Source organism: Cavenderia fasciculata, assembly GCF_000203815.1.
Source record: "Cavenderia fasciculata unplaced genomic scaffold Scf_EU5ZYIE01DZOHE-5, whole genome shotgun sequence".
In the NCBI taxonomy this organism is placed as follows: Eukaryota; Evosea; class Eumycetozoa; order Acytosteliales; family Cavenderiaceae; genus Cavenderia; species Cavenderia fasciculata.
Genome location: NW_004457644.1, coordinates 319243 through 339502, shown reverse-complemented (window position 1 = coordinate 339502; position 20260 = coordinate 319243). Strand labels below are relative to the sequence as shown.

Below are 20260 nucleotides of genomic sequence, written 5' to 3'. Positions count from 1 at the left end.
TCACGCAAAATCATTCGTTTTCAACCTCTAATCTCATCCAAAGGAAGTGAAGGGCGACTATGATCCCAAAGTCAATAGTCAATATCGAACATGGCCGCTCTCTTCATAGGAATGTGCTTGACAATTATGATAATTTGATAAAACGTGTTGCCAACACGAAAATAGAAAGATTGAAACTAGCAACTCTTGAGTATTAATAATAATACAACTAAACGACGAAACGAGTCGATTTGATTGAATTTCACCAATAATATTAATGTAATATGGTGATATTAACATTATTACAATACAACGAACGAAAATAGAATTTGGTTTCTTTGTTCTTAAAAATAGAAATTAATAATTATTTATAAACTAATTCTGAGTTGTCGTCTGTCTTTTCATCTTACAAGCTGATCGGGTGGGAGGAGCTCGATTCATATTAATTAAACAAATGAAAATAAAAGAGTGAGTGTGTTCTGTTTGCTGTTCTCTTATCTTATCTTATATCATTCCTTTGAAAAAAGATAACTAAAGTAAAGAAAGATAGACAGTGTGAAGAGTTTAAAATATACTAACTTCATGACTCTTCTTTGAGGAAGTAAAAATAGTTTTATAAAATAAAAATTTTAAATTAAATTAACTCTCACTGAACTTTTAATTCTATCTTATCTTGTCTATCTATCGGTTGTTGTTGTATAAATCTCTATATCTCTCTATATCTCTCTTTTGTAACGATTATCTTCCCTATTCAATAATAATCATATCTACTTCACCAGATCTATTCTATCTCTTTTTCACATCAAGGAAGAAAGGAAGACGAGACCGACCACACTACTTGTTAGTACAACTCTCTCAACTTTTTACTTTAATATATATATACAACAAGTCACACTAGTGTATATATATATACACCTTCTTTCATATTTAAAAGATGACAGAGAATTCTTCTTCTTCATCAACATTTATAGACAAGTTGGAAAACTTTATGACTATACTATTAAAAGGTATAGGGCCGTTGTTTGTATTGTTTGCAGTGGCATTGATATCTCTTATAGCACATACACACTTTACAGTGTTTCTACCGGCACTTATGGCCACCGAAGGAAACCAGTTTGCAGCGACACTGCATCTACTCGTTTCACTGGCACTCTTATTTAACCTCGTATTCAACTATATAATGACTATTATCACTCCGCCTGGCTATTGTCCCAGTCGTTCAGACTATAACGAACAACAATTGGACGAGTTTGCAGCCATCAAACAAATCAAACGTAGCGAAGGTTTCTCAAAGTTTTGTATCACATGTCGACTACCCAAGATTGAACGTGCACATCACTGCAGTCTCTGTGGATCGTGTGTTCTCAGAATGGACCATCATTGTCCGTGGGTCAACAATTGCGTTGGACTACGTAACCATCGCTATTTCATGTTGTTCCTCATCTACATGTGGGTGTGTTGCATCTATGTCAGCTATCATTCCTATTCACATGTATTTGGTCAACGTGGTATTCCATTCACCGTACTCATGTCTTTTGTCCTCACTCTAACTGTATCCATTGCATTGGGTGCCTTAATGTTTTGGCAACTTTATTTAATTTTATCAAATCAAACTACAATTGGTAAAGAAGAATAGAATAGAAAAAAAGAAAAGAAAACAAATAGAGAATGGAATATTTATTAATCTTTTTATTTTCTTTTATTTCTAGAATTTTTACATAATAGAACACAAGTTAAAAGAGCACAAGCAAGAGGAGAGAAATATATTAATCCATTTGATTTGGGATTTAAAGAAAACTTTCACGAATTTTTTAATACTGGAGGTAAATGGTGGATGTTTGCAGCACCAACATTACAAAGACGGGAAGTTAAGAAATTCGATCCATTGGAAAGTGTATAAAAAAATATATTTATTATTATTATTTTGGGAAAAAGAACAAGAAGAAAGAAGAAAGAAGAATCAGAATCACATCAAACATGTATCATTACATTTTTTTTTTTTTGGATTTACCAAGAGATGGTTTATCTAATTAATCAAAAAAATGGAAATAATTAATTAATCGCGCAATAAATTTTTAGAGATATATAATATTGTAATTTTTTGTACAAATAAATTTAGATTGTGATGATAGCTATCCATTCTTTTGTTTCTTTTATTTGGGTAAAAAATTATTATATATTACAGAAAAAAAAAAAAAAGAGATTTGAAGAGCGGATATACATTTGTCCCATTGTCGATAAATAAATAAATAGTTTTCTAGTTGGTTCTTTTTTTTTCTTCTTCTTCTTCTTACTTTTTGTTGTTTCCATTTCTTTAACTATCATGACTTCCATTACTACTAATATTATTACCATTACTATTATTATTTAATAAATTATTATAATTTCCAATACTATTATTACTATTATTTAATTTGTGTACAGAGAAACGAATCAGTTGGATCCATTTAAACATTTCCTCGCCAGTGCTACAACTGATGAGGTATCTTCGTTTGGGTGTAGAAATGATAAAACAAAATGGTTTGCTGTCAACTTCAGACACCGAGTCGACTTGTCCGCTGTCTCGTAAATGTATAGTTCCGCATGGTTTGGTGTCATATGGTGTCTTAAAATATTGTAAACTCTCTGAATCTATCAATCGTAACCATCTCTTTTTCCAACTCTTTACTACATCTCCTTTTTTAACTATCCATCCTTCTTTTGTATCCAACTAGAAACCAAAATAATTCATTAGTCTCGATTGATTTATATATATATTTTTTGATTGATCCATATTTGATTTTACTTACATTTATTCTCTTTAATGTTGAATCTACATAATCAAAAGGTGTAAATGCTTTGTTCATATATTTAACTATAATCCATTGTTCTTTTAATCCTCTACAAAAAATGAATAAATAAATATGTTAGAGACATATATATATAATATATATATTATATATATTTCTATATATATATTTCTCCAACATACATTGAATCACCAAATGAAGGTTTAATAAAATCTTGTGGAAGAGTAGCTTCCCATTTGTTTCTATTCTCTTTGATATTATTTGTTTGTTCCATTCCTGCCACTTCAGTTTCTTTCCACGAGTCGAGATTAACCGATTTAACACGACTTATATGAACACCCAATGATCTATGTACACCAGCACAAACTATACAAACAAATACTGTTAAATTGACACTTGCCCATTGTGGATCTAAAAAAAAAAAAGAAGAGAGAGAGAGAGTTAGATAATTGGTCTTTGATTGATTGATTGATTGATTGATTCAATCTCTTATTCGAATAATAGACAATTAATTACCTGGTGATCCACAATCAGCACATGTTGAATTGTCAGGGTTTCTTATCAACTCTTTTAATCTTTCTTTTAATTTATCATCCATTTCTTTATGATGTGTATATACGCGCGCCTGTTGTTATTGTTACTACTATAAATCTTATTTATAAAACTATTCAAAAAAAAAGAGAGAGATATATATATATATATAAAAGGAGAAGAGTACTATATGAGGAAAGAGAAAAAGAAAGAATGAATAAAAGATATTATTTACAATGCAAAGACTACACTTTGTATGATAGAGATGAATGTGTAGGTAGGTAGGTTGGTAAGGTTAAATAAAATAGATGTGATGAATGATTGTTGTTGGCACTTGCTAGTAGGTGAGGGATTATGTGTAATGAGAAGAGAGGAGAGGAGAGGGAATAGTAATTCAATCAACTCTAATTCCTTAAATCTTATAATAATAATTTAAATATATGTATTTGTATGATGTATGTATGTGTATATGAGGTGTGCGTGATAGATATCTGTATGAATGGACAGCAGGTTCACACACCTTCTATAACCTTGCTGCAAATTAATATTAATTTTTTCTTTTTTTATCATTTAAAATAAATCGAATCTGTCTGTTCGAATTAAAAGAATTCTTTCATCATCCCTCAACCAAACCCACATATTATAATATAAGATACATACAGCAAATAGTAATAATAATAAATATAATATATATTTGTCTAATGGTAAAACAAGATATGATGATAATAATAAAACAAGAGGATGGGTTTGGGTTGTTAGATTTGCATTGGAGTGGGGGTATTATAGTGTGTAATTTGTGTGTGAAATATTTGATTTAAATCAATTTAATTGGATAGTTGATTTATAGACGCACCCCCTCATCCCATCCTTTGATGGTACCATAGGTAGTCTGGTCTATGAGCTATAGTGATGTATGTAAAATAAGATGTCTGGGTCCCAGATGGGAAGCTAGTCATGTCCCTTCAACAAATCTCTCGCCATCGGAGAATACATTTACGTCGAGATTAAGTGTCTTGTTGCAATAGTCTGTCTCTGAAAAAATAAAATTAAAAACAAAATAATTCTCTTACTTTACTATCTATATCTATATCTATCTATTATATGTATGAAATGATTTTTTATCTTTCTAAGGGCTTAACATTTTATTTTGTTTGATCTCAAGGCAAATGAGGATTGATTCATCCCGAATCTAGCGCTATCTTTCCCCTTCATTAAAAATCTAACTATTCATAAACTATTGATCAATCAACGGGTTTCATTCTTTTGTGCCGTGGTTTCCCCGACCACCCTTCGGGGGACTTCTAAATTTGGGCTATTATTGAGTATAGTATCATCATTCTTTATCCTCAAAAACCTAAAGTATTAAAAAAAAAGATTCTAAACTATTAATCTAAACTAACTCAGAGAGAGAATATTATTATTATATTATTACTATTTCGACAAATAAATTAAAAACTACCTATTTTGAAATATTTCTTCTTTAATGGATATTTTTAGGTCAAAAGATATTTTCAATTCTGATTTTTTTTCAATTTACCTCAAGGCTCTGCCGTCATAGCTTTTAGAAACTAATCATAAGCTAAAAACAATACAGAAAGACATCATCGTCGTCTACCTCTCTCTCCTTTCTTCTTTAAACCAATCTTTTAATCTTTAATTTACTATATTTGTATTTTTGTACATATAATCTATCTCTATCTAATTTTTTCAAAAACAACTTGTATATAATATAATATCTTTACCATTCTCAGTTCTCAAATATATAAACAATGATTAATATAGAATTATCACTTTACTTACCACTCGATGTTGATGTCAAGAGTGAAAACTATTCGATACCAAACATTGAAAACACCAAAGACACGATCATCCAGGCCTTCAAAGCCCTCGATCTCCCAATAGAGGTTGAAGATCCCAACGCCAACCCATATGGTGGCAGATACGGCAGAGGTGGCAACAACAATGACAAACACAGCAAGAAGTTTGCTGAAGTCATCACCCCCGCACCAATGTGGGCAAGCGTCATGTCCTTTAGTCACAACGTAGCCTATTCTGATAATGCTGGTGCTGGTCAACAACAAGTCCATATTGGTGAATTTGTAAGATGATAATCAAATATGGATGGAATGAATGAAATGATTCACATTAATCTAACCTATTCTTTTCTTTTCTTTTTTTTTTTATTATAGTCTGCAACAAGATTTGTTGATGATTTATCACCAGTACTTAATTACTTTTGTTTAAAGAATGAACCAATTCCAAATGTTATTTTGAGAACACAATTAAAGATTAATAAGAAGGATATGAAGATGAGCGTGACAGAGTATGAATGCACAAGTGCATTTATCACCAATCAGTCGGTCAGTGGAGGATCTGGTGGCAAGCCGGTAGAGACCCTCTCGCTCAAGCCAATTGACTTGGTCTACAAGGTATACGAATTCAACTTGGAGAATGGTGACGTGATCAAAAAGACCATCTCCAAGTGGAACTCAGAGACATCGACTGGCTCGAGAACCATCCTCAGCGGTGCAAAGTCGTTGGTCGAGATTACCAAGAGTCGTATGTTGGCCGAAAACGATCAAGCAGGCATCAAGATGCTCAAGGACATGGGTATCCTCTCCGAGTATGAAGTGCCATCCCCCAACAAGGAGGTCTCCTACCAATTCCTCTTCAAGTCCAATCCATACATTGTCAAACAATTTACACCAACCACCGTCACCAGAGTCGGTGTCATCGAAGGTATTGCCGCCAAACTCGACAAGCCAGTCTCTGACATCAAGGCAATCTACTCTGCAGGCATGGAAATTGAAACTGAAGCTGAGTTCCAATCATCAGGTCTTGTCCAAACTACCAGTCCATTTACTGTTGAACTTATTGATGGTTCATTTGTTGGTTATGAAAAGAAATAAAGAAAATCAAATAAAACATATATATTTTGTAAAACAAACAAACAGACAAATAAATTAAATTATTTCTTTAAAAGGATAATGATGATGATGTCTTGTAATTAAAATAAAAATCGAGTGTGAAGAGAGCCGACAGCATTCCCGAAATTTTTAATTAAATTTTATTCTTTTTCTCTTTTCCCAGAGAGAGTGCACAAACACACACGTAATTAAATTTGGGGGTAAGGTTGGTTCACCTTTTCCTTTTTAATTTAATTTTTTGATAGTATAATTTATTATTTGTTTGTTTGTTTGTTGAACAAAAGTATCAATAATATATTTATTATTATCTTTATATAATTTTATAAATATCTCACATATTATTATTATTATTTAATCTATCAGTTGATATATATATAGATAAAAGTTTTAATCATGGTTAATCAAAATATAGTTAGAATGACTCAAAGTTTGAGAACAGTATTTCTTGCACAAAAGACTAGACCTTTGGAATGGCGTTACTCTCAACTCAAAGCAATGAAAAAGATGATCACAGAGAACAAGGATGATATTATCAAATCGGTGCACAAAGATTTAGGAAAGCACGTGTTTGAAATCACACAGTCAGAGGTTGTATTGATCGTTGCAGAGATTGAAGAGACGATTAGCAAGCTAGAAGGATGGGTCAAGCCTGAAAAGGTGTACACTCCAGTTGGTATGAAACCAGCCACCTCACACATTGTCAAGGATCCATTGGGTGTCGTTCTCATCATCTCACCATGGAACTATCCAGTCAACTTGGCATTGGTTCCCTTGATTGGTGCCATTGCTGCCGGTAACTGTGCTCATGTCAAGCTTTCTCGTCACTCTGCCAGCACTGGTGAGCTTCTCCACAGACTATTGACCCAGTACATGGACAAGGAAGCATTCACCTTTGACTGGGAAGGTGGTGCTCAATACATCACCGACTTGATCGAAGTCAAATGGGACCATATCTTCTTTACCGGTTCTGTCAATGTCGGTCGTATCGTCTACCAAGCTGCCGCTAAATTCCTCACCCCTGTCACCTTGGAATTGGGTGGTAAGAATCCATGTATCGTTGATAAGGAAGCAAACCTTAAATTGGCTGCTACTAAAATTGTCTGGTAAACTAAAATAGATGGAAAAGATAATAATAGATAGATACATATATATTAATATTTTATTTATTTAATAATTATATGATTTAGGGGAAAATGTTGGAATGCAGGACAAACATGTATTGGTTTGGATTATTTATTAGTTCATAAATCAGTTGTAGATGATTTGATTGAAGAATTCAAGGTTGTATTAAAAGACTTTTATGGAGAGAATATTAAAGAGTCACCTTCATTTGCTCGTGTTGTCTCTAAACAACATACTGAACGTTTACAAAAATTATTCTCTTGTGGCAAGGTTGTTATTGGTGGTGAAGCCGATGTTGAACAACGTTATGTTGCACCAACCTTTATTGTCGAGCCAGATCTCGAGTCACCCATCATGACTGAAGAGATTTTCGGTCCAGTCCTTCCCATCATCACCTATGAAAACATTGACGAAGTCATCTCGTTTATCCAAGCACGTCCACACCCACTCACCCTCTACTTGTTCTCTACAGACAGTGCCGTACAAGACAAGATCTTGGAAAATACTCAATCTGGTTCTGTCATGTACAATGAAGTTCTTTTACATTTTGCCAACAATTCTCTTCCATTTGGTGGTGTTGGTGACAGTGGTCTTGGTTCATATCATGGAAAGGGTACTTTTGATACCTTTGTACATCGTCGTGCTCTTGTAAAGGGTACTACTAAAAAGGTAAATTTTAAACAAACAAATTATTTCTAAAAAAACTATCAAAGGATCTTTAATATATATATATATAATAATTATTATTTATATATTTCTGTTTCTATTTCTATTTCTTTCTATTCTCATTCAAATCAAATCTCTAATCACAAAAAAACAAACATTTTTTTTCAATATTTTCCCTTTACTTCTTTTCTATCCCTTTTTCACAGTGGTTAGACGTATCAATTAAATATCCACCATATTCTGAACTTGCAACAAATGTTGTTGGAAAATTAATGGGTTCTGGATGGTAAACAAAAACATTTATTATTATCCAAATCACATCCAACATATTTAATATATAAAAAGAGAACCTTTTGTTATTGTTTTGTACAATCTTATTTTTTGTTTATATAGTTTTCATCCAAATATTATTTATTATTTATTAATTTAATATTTAAATGGTCGATGGAATTACACTATTATAATGAGCACCAAGTGTAAAAGCATGCATATGATAGGATAGATAAAAAGAAGAGTCTTCAGAAAACTCTTCACCAATGATTACATCTGGAGCATAGGCATGATAAATGACAATACGTGCTTTAAGAGCACTGGAAAGAGCCCTAAGTTCAATATGTCCACCCCATTCACCAGTTTTGAGTACTGACAATTGACAATATTCGGTGACTGGGTCCTCTGAATCTGAGAAATCCTCTTCTCCCATGATAAATGGTTTAAATTCCTCTGCGTTGGCTGTAATATAATCAGCTGCCATTTGTCTTAATTTTCTTGAATAGGTATATGAATCAAATTCAGTTATTTTACCATTAATCAATAATTGATTTGAAAGTGAATTATATAAACAATCTCCATCTGATTTAATCTAAAAGAATAACAACAATCAAAAGAATAGTTAGTATTCTTCTTTTTTTGTTTCACATGATCTCTTGTTGTTTTTTTGATTACTTACATGTTTAATAGATTTTGAAAGTGGTCTAAGTTTCTTTGCAAAGTCTTCAAACTCTGTTATACTCTTTGATACATATTTCTTCTTTTCTTCTTCCAATTGTCTCATACGTTCCTCTTCATCGGCTTGTCTCTTTGCCTTTTTCAAGTATGCTTTTGAAGGTCCTTTAGTTTGTTGATTGAGGATCAATTGATTGAGATCAATCTCGCTTTCTTTTTCCTTTTTCTCATATGCTTTAAGTTCTTGTGCTTGTTTGTTATTCAATTCTTCTTCCAGTGTCGTTATCTTTTTAGCAAGTTCATCTTTTGCTTTCTTATCCTTCTTTCCTCCTTCTCTATTGAGTTGTTGTATCTTTTTTTGTAATTCCTAACAACCAACAATTAATAATGATGATTAATAAATCGATGATCAAGATGATGAAATGCAAGTATTAATAACATCAGAGTTGACATACTTTTTGTTCAGCCTTGTGTCTTTGAATCATTTTACCCTTGCTCTCTACCTTGTCGTCGTCGTTGCCATCGCTGTCACCACCACCATTGTTATCGTTATTGACTTGATCAACTTTGGTGGTCGATGATGTTGCTGTTGTAGTAGTATTTTGATCTTCCTCTTGTTGGTCCATCGTTACAACCAATTTGTTTGTTTTCTTTTTACCCATTTCCTTATTTAATCTATTGACCTATTATAATAATAATAATAATTATTGTTCGCAATCAATATTGATCTATATTAATATTAATATAGATAATAATTAATTATTCAAAATAAACCTCCTCTGCACTCCAAGTGAAGCAGTGCACGATTTTTCATTCATTTTTTTTTGTAGCAACCATCAACTTCGGATTATGCAGATAGAACAGAAACAGATAATATCGATTACAAACAAGAGCAGCGGATGAGGAGTATAAACTTTGGATTTATGACTACATTAAAAATAGCTTGGTAAGAGCGCTCAATGATTTCAACACCAATAGATTTATCTTCTTTATAATCAACATCAATCAATTGTTGGAAACATGTTATCATTTTCAAACAACACTCGATTTCGATCCTTGGTTTATGATCACATTCTATCATTGGACAACTCAGAAACCATATTAAAGAACTCATCTTTAACAGGCGGTTCACGTTGTGACAACACGTCAATTGAAAGTGGGTCAGTATCACTATGCTCAATCCACCTGTGATCGATACACCGAGAACTATTTTTCATGTCCTCAAGGACAGACAGAGCTAATACTGTAGGAATGAATCAATGATAGTACACTGAATACATATTATCACGAGATTGGATCAGTTAAAGTATGGTAATATACAATATGATTATTTTATATATTTTAGCTGATCCAATCTCGTGGATTTCAATATTATCTTGGATATATCAAAAGGTAGGTATAAAATAAAAAGACAAATAATTTTCTAAAATACAACTTTAATATTTTATTTTATTTTTCCTAGGACAAGTATGATGTTGTAAATAAATAAATAAATTTGGTCTTTTTGTTGGGACATATGTAGTCTTTAATACTCGTTATTTCTTTTTCTTAAAGAAACCTCTACTTAGGCTATTAAATCCATTATTAACTATAGGTTTTGATGGCGATGATTTTGAAGGTGAGTTTGTGGCAGATGACGACGACGATGATTGTGATTGTGGTTGTGATATATCTGGTGATTGCTGTTGTTGTTGTTGTTGTTTGGTTGGAGAAGTTTCTTTATCCTTGTTAATTAAACTACTTAGAGATGGTGTAGATGGAAGAGGTATTTTCTTTTTATCGTCTTTTACATTATCAATGATTAGATTATTATCCAAATCCTCGAGTGGTTTCTTGTTGAGTGATCCATTTTGTTGCGAAGAAAAGATGGGGAGGTTTTGTTGAGAAATGTTGGAAGGACGACGCATGGAAATAGAGGCAGTATGGCTGCGGTAGGGGACAAGTGGTCTTTGGAGTTTGATGGCTGATGCGCGGTCGTCAATCTGGCGCTCAAAAGCACAACGAATCAACTTTTCATCGGGCTCGTAATAGTCGAGATCCGAGATTTGATTGGCATAGACTTGTCTCCAAATTCTGAATCGTTTCAGCGAGCAGTCTGGAATCAACACTTCCTTGTCATTGTTGTTGTTGGCAGAGGAGGATGCAGCTGATGCAGTTGATGCAGAGAGACCAAAGTCATTACCATTGGCAACAGCAATCGCGTAGAGTGGATTGATGTGATCGGCCAGATTCTGGTCAATCTCGAGCCACAAACTGATAGTCTTGCCATAGCTGTGTGTCTGGATACGTTCCTTTTCGTTGTTGTAGAGGAAGTTGCCATACTTGCCACTATACGTGTGCAGATAGAGAGTGTGCAGGAAATGTGCGTTAAACTCAAACTTGGAGGGGAACTGCACGAGTATCTGGTAGACAGCTTCGAGGAACTGGATAAAGATGGGTGCGCGCTCGTCTTCCTCCTTGCCGTTGACCTGTCCGCACCGCTGCGCAAACTTGTGGCCAAAGCTGAGCCACTCCTTTTCGACCAACACTTGGAACCCGCGAATCGTGCGGAAAAAGGGGTCGAGCATGATCTGCGCCAGACACGACAGCTGACTGGTACGGTCCCACCCGTCGGAACAGTGGATCAGCACGTTGGCGTTTTGAAAGTGCACCAGACGCGCTACACGCACGGCGCCGACCAACACCAGCTTGATGTGCTGCAGCCAGCCGGCGCTGTCAATCTCCTTCCAGTAGCCATCCTCCTTTTGCGCGCTTGTCGTGACTGCATCACGCATCTTGAGCAAACTAGTACGCATCACGTGGATGTTGGCAATGTCCATAAACTCGATCGAGCAGTGTGGGTAGTTGGCAATATTCTCCCAGCCCGCACCCTTGGCCTTGTTGCCGACGGCATTGGCGTATGGACGCGCGTCAATAATGTACAGCGACTTTTCCGTGCCCGTCGACGCCGGCGTGCCCGACAAACGAATCGCATTGACCAAAAACTCGTCGTCCTTGGAGCGGTTCGCGCCGATACCCACACGAGGCTGGCTGCAACGTGTGATGTTGGCCTTGTTGCTCCAATGGCGATACGATAGTGCGGGTATTCTACCCTTTGATCTAAAGTTGGCAATTGACTTGATTTGCTCGTCTGTCACGGTGACTGGAATCACCAACATGGTGGGATAAGAGTCGCACAAAAAGTAGTTGCTGTTGGCGTGTGTAAACTTCCAGTCTGGCGACGGAACACCCATACGCGCATACTCGTCACGCGCACTATAGATGTTCCAGCCCATGTTGACATTCTCGGGCTGTGTAAACTCGTTGCGATGCGTAAAGCAAAACAAACTCGTTGCGCCAAGACTTGGCTCCAACACATTCTCGATACACCCTCTCACATCCTTGAGTGTCGTCGCACGCTTGTCAAATGAAAATGACAATGATCGCGCATCCTTTAACAGGAAATTGAGACGATACGATGACTCTCCAACTCCCTTTTTCTTTCCACTCTTTGACATTTTAGCAATGGAATGCATACTAAATGATTTTCTAAAGCATTGATTCTGGAACAACCCAATAAAAATGGCTTGATAATTCGTAATATAAATAGTTCCATTGATATATTCCTCTTGTTGTTGCTGTTCATTTAAATCATTTGCTCCATCTTTTGAATTATTATTACCACTAACACCATTTGTTGACTTTTTCATTGTCGATGTAGAGGTAGATGTAGTTGTTGATTGTGGAGAATGACCAAGACTATTTTCACGACTATTATTTCCAGATGATGATGAAGATGATGAGGAAGTAGTTGAAGAAGATGAAGAATCATAGATATGATATCTACACTCTGATTTGAGATAAATCTTTTCACCATCACAAAGTACTACATTCTCTGGCAAGGATAATGTTCTAAATGAATTCAATTGGTTTCTAATATTTCTAATAATCTCTCCATACTTGATGGCTACTTGTACCGACGTCTCAAACACCAATTGTTTCTTCATAACCAATACCTTTCCTTTAATATGATCAAGTGATTGTTGAAGAATACCATGTAATGAATCAATACTATTTGTTGATCTTTCTTGAACTAAACAATCAATCGAAATGAAATATTAATAAATCAATAAATAAATAAATATTCAATAATCGTTTAATATTTAATTGTATTTAAATTCATACCTCTTGATCCACGTTTAGTTAGATTTGATTTAGAATGTACAAGTTTAATTAATTCAGCTGCAGTATCTGCACCTCCACTACCATTTGGTTCATTACTATTATTATTATTATTATTATTATTAATATTATTTGTAGTTGCAAGAGATGTAGAAGATGAAGATGGAGATGAAGCTATACTAGCACTACCACTATTACTAGTATTACCAACACCATTGCCATTACTACTACCAAATGGAGTTTGATTAATTGGTTCAAGAATTCTTTCAATCTCTACTAGATTCTCTGATATCTTCATAATATCTTTAAACGATTGAAGAAAGTTCTTTTCTCGTTTCATCTCTGATATCTTTAGGATGATCTGGTCGATTGTCTTTGTAGTGATATCCTTTAGTTTGTCCAACTTTTCCTCAGCTGAATTGGTAGTTGCATTGTTTATCGATGTATTGAGTGACATGTTGGAAGTTGTCGATGAGGTTGAAGTGTTGGAAGCAGCCAATACTGGTTTAGTACTATTGTTATTGTTAATGCTACTATTATTATTTCCTCCTCCTCTAGGACTAGTATTGATTACATTCACATTATAAGGTGACGATGAAGATGAAGATATTGTATTGTAGCCTGATGGCGATTGTGAACTACCATTGTTACTACTACCGCTGCTGCTTGCACCACCACCTCTTGGTGAACTGGGTAAGAGGTTAGACAGCGAGTTTGAAGTTTGAAGTTGTATAGGTGGAGGATGAGGTAACCGACTAGTCATTCTTTACTTTATCTCTCTCTCTTTATCTCTTTGTCTCTCTTTTTGGTGACACACAAATGATGACTTTTTAAATTGAATCTATGTTATCTAATAATCTAATCTAATCAACTACTTTTAGAATACTGTTATTGTTGTTACTATTATTATTATTATTGATGCGATTAAACATGTACAGATAGATATAAGAGATAAATACAATAATATTAATCAACGAGATTGTGTGTTTGTGTGTGTCGACTCAACCACTACCAAAGACAAACCCCTTGGTTTGGGTTCCCACCTCTTTGATTTTAAACTTTTACCCAAAACATTTTTTTTCAATGAATATTGCTCACTCTCTCTCTTTATGTGACACTTTCGCAAGTTACTGCACCTGCTACCTACACATGTGTTTGTATGATATGTATATATATATATAATATATATACGAATGTCAACATTAGGTTCAAAACTACCTTATTTCCCGTTGGAAGCAGGAAGGATATCTATCTACTTGCGATCAGAAAAAGGAGATACAAGAAATCAAGTACTTTTAACCTAATATATATTCACAAGTACTAATCATTCACTCATCTATATACAGTATCATCAGAAACTCAAGAATCTTGGCCGAGTATTATAACTGGATTTAAAATATTCTGTGGCGCTAGTGCATAGAATGGAAATGGGTAGACTCTTAATCAACTGGTCGAGCTCATCTTTACAGATCCACCGATTAGTTGCAGTGCTACGAGACTTCTAAACATCTTTTGAATCCTTTGTTGCCATACTTTTATCTAGACTCTCGATTACATGCTTTCATGTTATCACTACTGACAAAACCTTTTGACCACCACATTCATTGGTTGCAAGATCAATTCACGATATAAGATGCTTCATTCATCGACCTCAACAAGTTTGTATCCACAATCGTATTTATCAACTGTGTTGAAGATATCCCGATCAAATTGAAATCGTTCTTCCCCCAAGCATGTCATTTCCACTTGGTTCTTGATCCCACTGGATACTCTATATATTCTCGATCAATACATTACCCCCATCCAGAATCTATCAAGTATCCAGTGGGATCAGTGTACAATCTCTCTCTTTATTTTATCAATAAGGAATGATTCTATTGGTAAATATATATATATATAAAACATATGATCCAATACACATTTTTAGATATACTATTAATGATGGTTTGATTTATTTTATTTTAATTTAAAAGAATAGGTTAATATTTAGTATTTATTAAATGGTCGTATACCCATAAACTAGTTTGGGTGTATTTAGGGTGATGAGAAGTAGATGATTTGAATCGGTATCCAAGCTCGTGGTAGAGATAGACTAACATATCATATGACGCAGAGTTTAATAGTTTGGCAATATCTTTTTCAGTCAATTCAATGGATTGTGAAAGGTTTAATGATTCCAAATCAGACTGGTTGAATAATGATAAAAAGTATACTACTGTCATTACATTTGTTTCCATAATTAAATATTTTAATAAACTCATTTCTGATTCCATTAATGAGGGACTTGTTGTTGTTGTAGTTGATTTTTCTTTTTCTTTTTCTTTTTTGTCTTTGTTGATTTTTATGATTGGTAATGATAATAAAGTTGATGAAGAAGGTAATGATTTAATAATATTGATTGATTCAATCAATGATGTTGATTTAAATGTATGTTGGGTTTGGATGAGGTAGAGTTGAAGGAAATCAATCATTTTAGGGTCACTATAAATATCATTAGTTTTGATTTCATAAATAAAGTGTGGTATTTCAACACCACTTGCCTTATTATTATTATTATTATTATTGTTATTATTATTATTTGATAAAGATTTAAATAGTACATGTCTACATAAGAATGAATAGACAGAATAATTACTAAAAGAGTGTGACAGGGTGGCAAGTTCTACAAGATACTCTGATGTCAATTGATAGGATGGGTTGTTGAATAGAGCAAATGCAAATACCTCTATTGGCGCATATTTGGCAAGAGAATGAGAGAATGTCTTGTAGTCTGTATCGACAAAGAAAGTAGTGTCAAGCGGTCCAAACAAATACTCGAAAATCTCCCTATCAAAATGTTTGATTGCCTTTTCCATTAGGATGGATCTAGAGTCATCAAACTTTGGGTGATTACCATCAACCAACATTTTAATCGATTGAGATCGTCTAATTTGAAGATCTTGGATACTCTTCAAATCAGCCATAAATATATATTTTTGTAATAAATTCATTAATTTGTTTTCCAATTCAATATCAATATGAATTTGATTTTTGTTGTATGAGGAGGATGGAGATGGAGAAGAAGAAGATTCCCAAGGAATAAAATATCGTTCAATATATTTAAATTGTTCAATATTGTATTCGAAATAATCCAAGTTGACGTGAAGTTCAGGTTCGTCATTTTCATTGGTATCAATGACTGGACGTTGGTATATATACTCTACCAAGTATTTTAGAGTTGATACTGATGAAATGGGGAGATTGGACTCTTCGTTGAGTTCAATGATCAACGGATCAAATTGGAATATATAGTCGAGAATGGATGGTACGTGATCGTCGGTACGTTTGAGTAGTGTTGGTAGTACTGCGTCAAGTTCAATTTCCTCACTTTCATAGAGATATTTGACTTGCTCGAGATTGGCACGTTGCAAGATAAAATAGAGGTACTTGACCTTACCACCCATACTCTTCCCGATATCCATGCAATATTCGACGACCAAACACCACCATCCTAGCTCGTTCATAAACTCTGCATTTGGGTTGATATGTGACACACGCATCTCTTCATCCATGAAATCTTCGAGCATTGCGACACCCGGTACTCCACGGTGCTCCCTGATCAACGCGAGAATGAGTTGATTCACCACCAACGAGTTGAATAGGTTGGGATGGGTGTCACGCAGTCCAGAGTGACGTTCAGACACTTTAGTCCGCACCTCATCCATATCAATTGTCTTTTTAGGTGTACCTGGTTGTTTGTTTCCGGGAGACGACTGATTCTTTTGGTTGTAGTGACCGACCAACATCTCGATAATGGATAGACGCGTGTCTATACTATCGACCTGCCCAATCTTGTTGAGATAGTCGGGCATAAAGGCATTGTCAAATGTAGTGGGTGTCGTGCGTCTGATCAAGTCCATGTCACACGTGACAATGACGTCGCCGTTGACCATGTCGTTGAGCTCGGTCATGATCGATACACCGAAACGGTCAATCAACCATCGAATGACACCACTGTGGTTGTGTTTGAGACTGTTGACTATCGTCTCCCAAAGGTTATCGTTGCAACTACCTCCTCCTCCGCTATTATCCAATAGTTCAATTGCCAACGCTCCATTTTGATATTCGTTTGCGAGATACTCGAGTATGTGCAAATGTCCACCCAAGGCAGCACCTGCAAAACCACCCATCACCGACAGTTTCACAGGATACACTTGTTGTAATAGTACTTTGACAATCTCCAAATTACCCGCTTGACATGCATACCTAACCAATTTCAACGACACGAATAAATGTGTATACCGACGATAAAATGCCATAAACAATGACAAGTCGGTCACTTGCAAACATACATCTTCAGCTGCACGATGTCTATTCACCAACAATTGATTTGTAAATCCACTATTCTTATAAACTCTTGTAATCAATTCATTGTCCACGTTCAATCTTGCAGCAGCCAATTGATTCAATTCATTCATCTCTTTATCTCTTTCTTTTTCTTTTTTTGTCTTTTTCATCTTATGTTGATCTTGATGATGATGATTCTTTTCTTTCTTTTCTTTCTTTTCTTTCTTTTCTTTCTTTTCTTTCTTTTCTTTCTTATTATTATTATCATTCTTCTTATTTCTTGATATTACTATTGGATAATATTGTAATAATTTATCTTTTAGTAAACCAAAATGTTTGTGATGAACGATCTTTGAAACATCGGTCCAGTCTTTATAGTGTCTTGCAATAGGTTCATGTTGTGCTGTATCAGTCCCACTCTTACTGATAGTACCCATATTACTGTACTTGTGTCGTATGATAAGCTCTGTGTTGTGGTCGCTCACATATCTCCATATCACATTGACCAACAACTTGTTTCTCAAGATTGACCTAAACGCTTGGTCTCTTGAAGTAGTAGCAGCAGTAGTTGTCATCTTTTATATTATATATATATAAACATAAATGTCTAAACATAAATATCTATCTATTCTATCTATCTATCTTAGTTGTACAATCATTTACAACTACTATTACATATTGTGTATGACATTCGTGTTGTCAAGTAAGTTTATAAATCTTTCTTTCAAAACCAAGTTAGAAATTTTAAAGATATTTAAAAAGTTTGGGTCTTCAAAAATTAAAATAAAAATATAATTAAGTCAAGGAAGAAGTATGAATGGGTCATCAAGCAACCTACTTGATACTTTAACAAGCATCATGTTGTTCACAACAATGTGATAGAGAATTAAAAGATAAAGATGACATGTCATAATAATAGTTGTATACCGTGGAAGACATTGGTGGAATGTGATCATCTAAAGAGTGTGGTAATGGCCGAGAAGAGGGAAGTTGCACAAAGCAAAGCGTATCAAGAGTTCTTGGACACTTATAGGGCAAAGATAACCACCTTTATTAAATCGTTGATGGAGACAATCGAGTTGGTCGAGATGTCTGAACGCAAGAAATACACAAAGAAGGAGTTGTATATGGTGACGATGGTGTACGACGACAAAGACTGTCACAACGAGGACCAACTAAATAAATGGGATCGATCATACGTTCGGTCTAGAAACAGTGCACCTTCACCTCTCCACCCCGGTAACGCTACACAATACATGTCGTATTGGGAAGGTGATGAATGGAAACAACAAAACTACACACAGTTTGCAGTCGAGTCGAGTATCATTAAATTGTTATGGTACCGAAACAAAATGACTAATATCTTGGCAATGATTGGTCGTGGCGTCAGACTCCAAATACTAGATAGTTTAGTTGATTTTAAAGGATCGTTTGGATTAAGAGATATTATGAGAGATGCACTTAGAATGTATATCTATGTCAACTTTCATATTGCAGCTGGTACAGTCAACAAGAAAGTAATTGATCCTAAAACAGGCGAGTTGGTATTACCAATATTCAAAAACACCCTACTCGACAAAGGTATTAGGTTTAGAATATTCGATTCATTCCTCGTTAAAAGAGACGATGTGTCAGTGAAGCTATCAGAGGACTATAAGACAGACAATAATATATCCAAACTAGCATTTAGAATATTATATCAGTACAGTATGATGTCAAGAGAATGGGGTCGACATATCAACTGGTTTGATGAAATCCAAACTGCTCTTCTCTATGATTATTCATTCCTACTAAATCAATGGTATTGGATAGATGAAGAAGAAGATGAAGATAATAAATATTATTAATCAAATAATCATAAATCAATATTAATTAAATAATAATAACTATATTAATTTATTGACTGTTGTTTGGAGATAAACTACGACCATCACGATTAAACATCCATTTTCTTTCATCGTCGGTTGGTGGTTTGTATGGGTTCCGTGATTGGAATTGGACTAGTTCTTGGTTAAACTCTGTGACTGATGGAAGCTCACCAATGGTTTTGTTGAATCGTGAAACATTGGGGAACTCTTCAACAGGGTTCACATCGGGAAGGAAGCTAATAATCTTGGTCCATGGATAGATGGCCATGTCTGCAATAGTATATTGTTCGTTGTATATGTAATTTTTACCGTCTAAATGTTTATCCAAAACATGAAGTAAACGTCTCACTTCATTGAAATATCTATTGATTCCATATGGTACCTTTTCAGGTGCATAAACTAAGAAATGGTATAAATTACCCATTGATGGTCCTACAATATACAATAAAAAGAAGAAGAACTGAACAGTTAATAAACAATAATGTGAATAATGGATGAATATTTAAATATGTATTTACCAAGGTTTGCCATTTGCCAGAATATCCAATTCAATACTTCAGTACGACCTTTAATATCTTGTGGAATGAAACGTTTGTACTTGTCAGCCAAGTATAATAAAATATTACCACTTTCAAATACACGTACTGGTTCACCTTCAATATTTGGGTCTATGATTGCTGGTAACTAAACAATAGAACAGAATAGAAACAATTAGTTAGAATCAGTCCTGATGTCACTATTTGTTTGTTTGTTATTGTTACCTTTCCATTTGGATTAACTTTAATAAATTCAGCACTGTATTGATCACCATTGCGAATGTCCAAGTGGTGATATACGAATGGTACATTCAACTCTTTTAACAATAACTGTACCTTCCATACATTGGGTGAAGAGGTTCCATAGAATTGTAATGGTTTAACTGCAGTTGTTGTTTCTGTCATATCTT

General features: G+C 34.5%; 7 protein-coding genes across 7 annotated transcripts; 3 read left to right on the top strand and 4 right to left on the bottom strand.

Moving 5' to 3' along the window:
- Window positions 1-913: 913 nt before the first annotated feature.
- Window positions 914-1879, top strand: DFA_09278 (DHHC zinc finger domain protein; the record flags this gene model as incomplete). Its single annotated transcript, XM_004354580.1, has 2 exons — window positions 914-1601; window positions 1689-1879. The coding sequence occupies 2 exons, from the start codon at window positions 914-916 to the stop codon at window positions 1877-1879; spliced, it is 879 nt and encodes a 292-aa protein (XP_004354632.1).
- A 414-nt stretch (window positions 1880-2293) lies between these two features.
- Window positions 2294-3366, bottom strand: DFA_09277 (pleckstrin domain-containing protein; the record flags this gene model as incomplete). The annotated part of the gene is made up of 4 exons (XM_004354579.1): window positions 2294-2689; window positions 2769-2859; window positions 2951-3179; window positions 3285-3366. 4 exons carry the CDS (start codon window positions 3364-3366, stop codon window positions 2294-2296), a joined length of 798 nt encoding a protein of 265 aa, XP_004354631.1.
- Window positions 3367-3512: 146 nt separating this feature from the next.
- comG (aldehyde dehydrogenase) lies at window positions 3513-8304 on the top strand (the record flags this gene model as incomplete). The annotated part of the gene is made up of 6 exons (XM_004354578.1): window positions 3513-3576; window positions 5082-5398; window positions 5489-6187; window positions 6605-7329; window positions 7414-8017; window positions 8221-8304. The coding sequence occupies 6 exons, from the start codon at window positions 3513-3515 to the stop codon at window positions 8302-8304; spliced, it is 2493 nt and encodes an 830-aa protein (XP_004354630.1).
- A 143-nt stretch (window positions 8305-8447) lies between these two features.
- DFA_09275 (myotubularin-related protein) lies at window positions 8448-13883 on the bottom strand (the record flags this gene model as incomplete). The annotated part of the gene is made up of 7 exons (XM_004354577.1): window positions 8448-8876; window positions 8964-9326; window positions 9415-9642; window positions 10549-11250; window positions 11339-11472; window positions 12288-13025; window positions 13124-13883. 7 exons carry the CDS (start codon window positions 13881-13883, stop codon window positions 8448-8450), a joined length of 3354 nt encoding a protein of 1117 aa, XP_004354629.1.
- A 1216-nt stretch (window positions 13884-15099) lies between these two features.
- Window positions 15100-18021, bottom strand: DFA_09274 (uncharacterized protein; the record flags this gene model as incomplete). Its single annotated transcript, XM_004354576.1, has 1 exon — window positions 15100-18021. One exon carries the CDS (start codon window positions 18019-18021, stop codon window positions 15100-15102), a length of 2922 nt encoding a protein of 973 aa, XP_004354628.1.
- A 324-nt stretch (window positions 18022-18345) lies between these two features.
- DFA_09273 (uncharacterized protein) lies at window positions 18346-19293 on the top strand (the record flags this gene model as incomplete). The annotated part of the gene is made up of 1 exon (XM_004354575.1): window positions 18346-19293. One exon carries the CDS (start codon window positions 18346-18348, stop codon window positions 19291-19293), a length of 948 nt encoding a protein of 315 aa, XP_004354627.1.
- Window positions 19294-19342: 49 nt separating this feature from the next.
- On the bottom strand, window positions 19343-20255 carry DFA_09272 (putative glutathione S-transferase; the record flags this gene model as incomplete). The annotated part of the gene is made up of 3 exons (XM_004354574.1): window positions 19343-19746; window positions 19833-19998; window positions 20076-20255. 3 exons carry the CDS (start codon window positions 20253-20255, stop codon window positions 19343-19345), a joined length of 750 nt encoding a protein of 249 aa, XP_004354626.1.
- Between the last annotated feature and the right edge of the window lie 5 nt (window positions 20256-20260).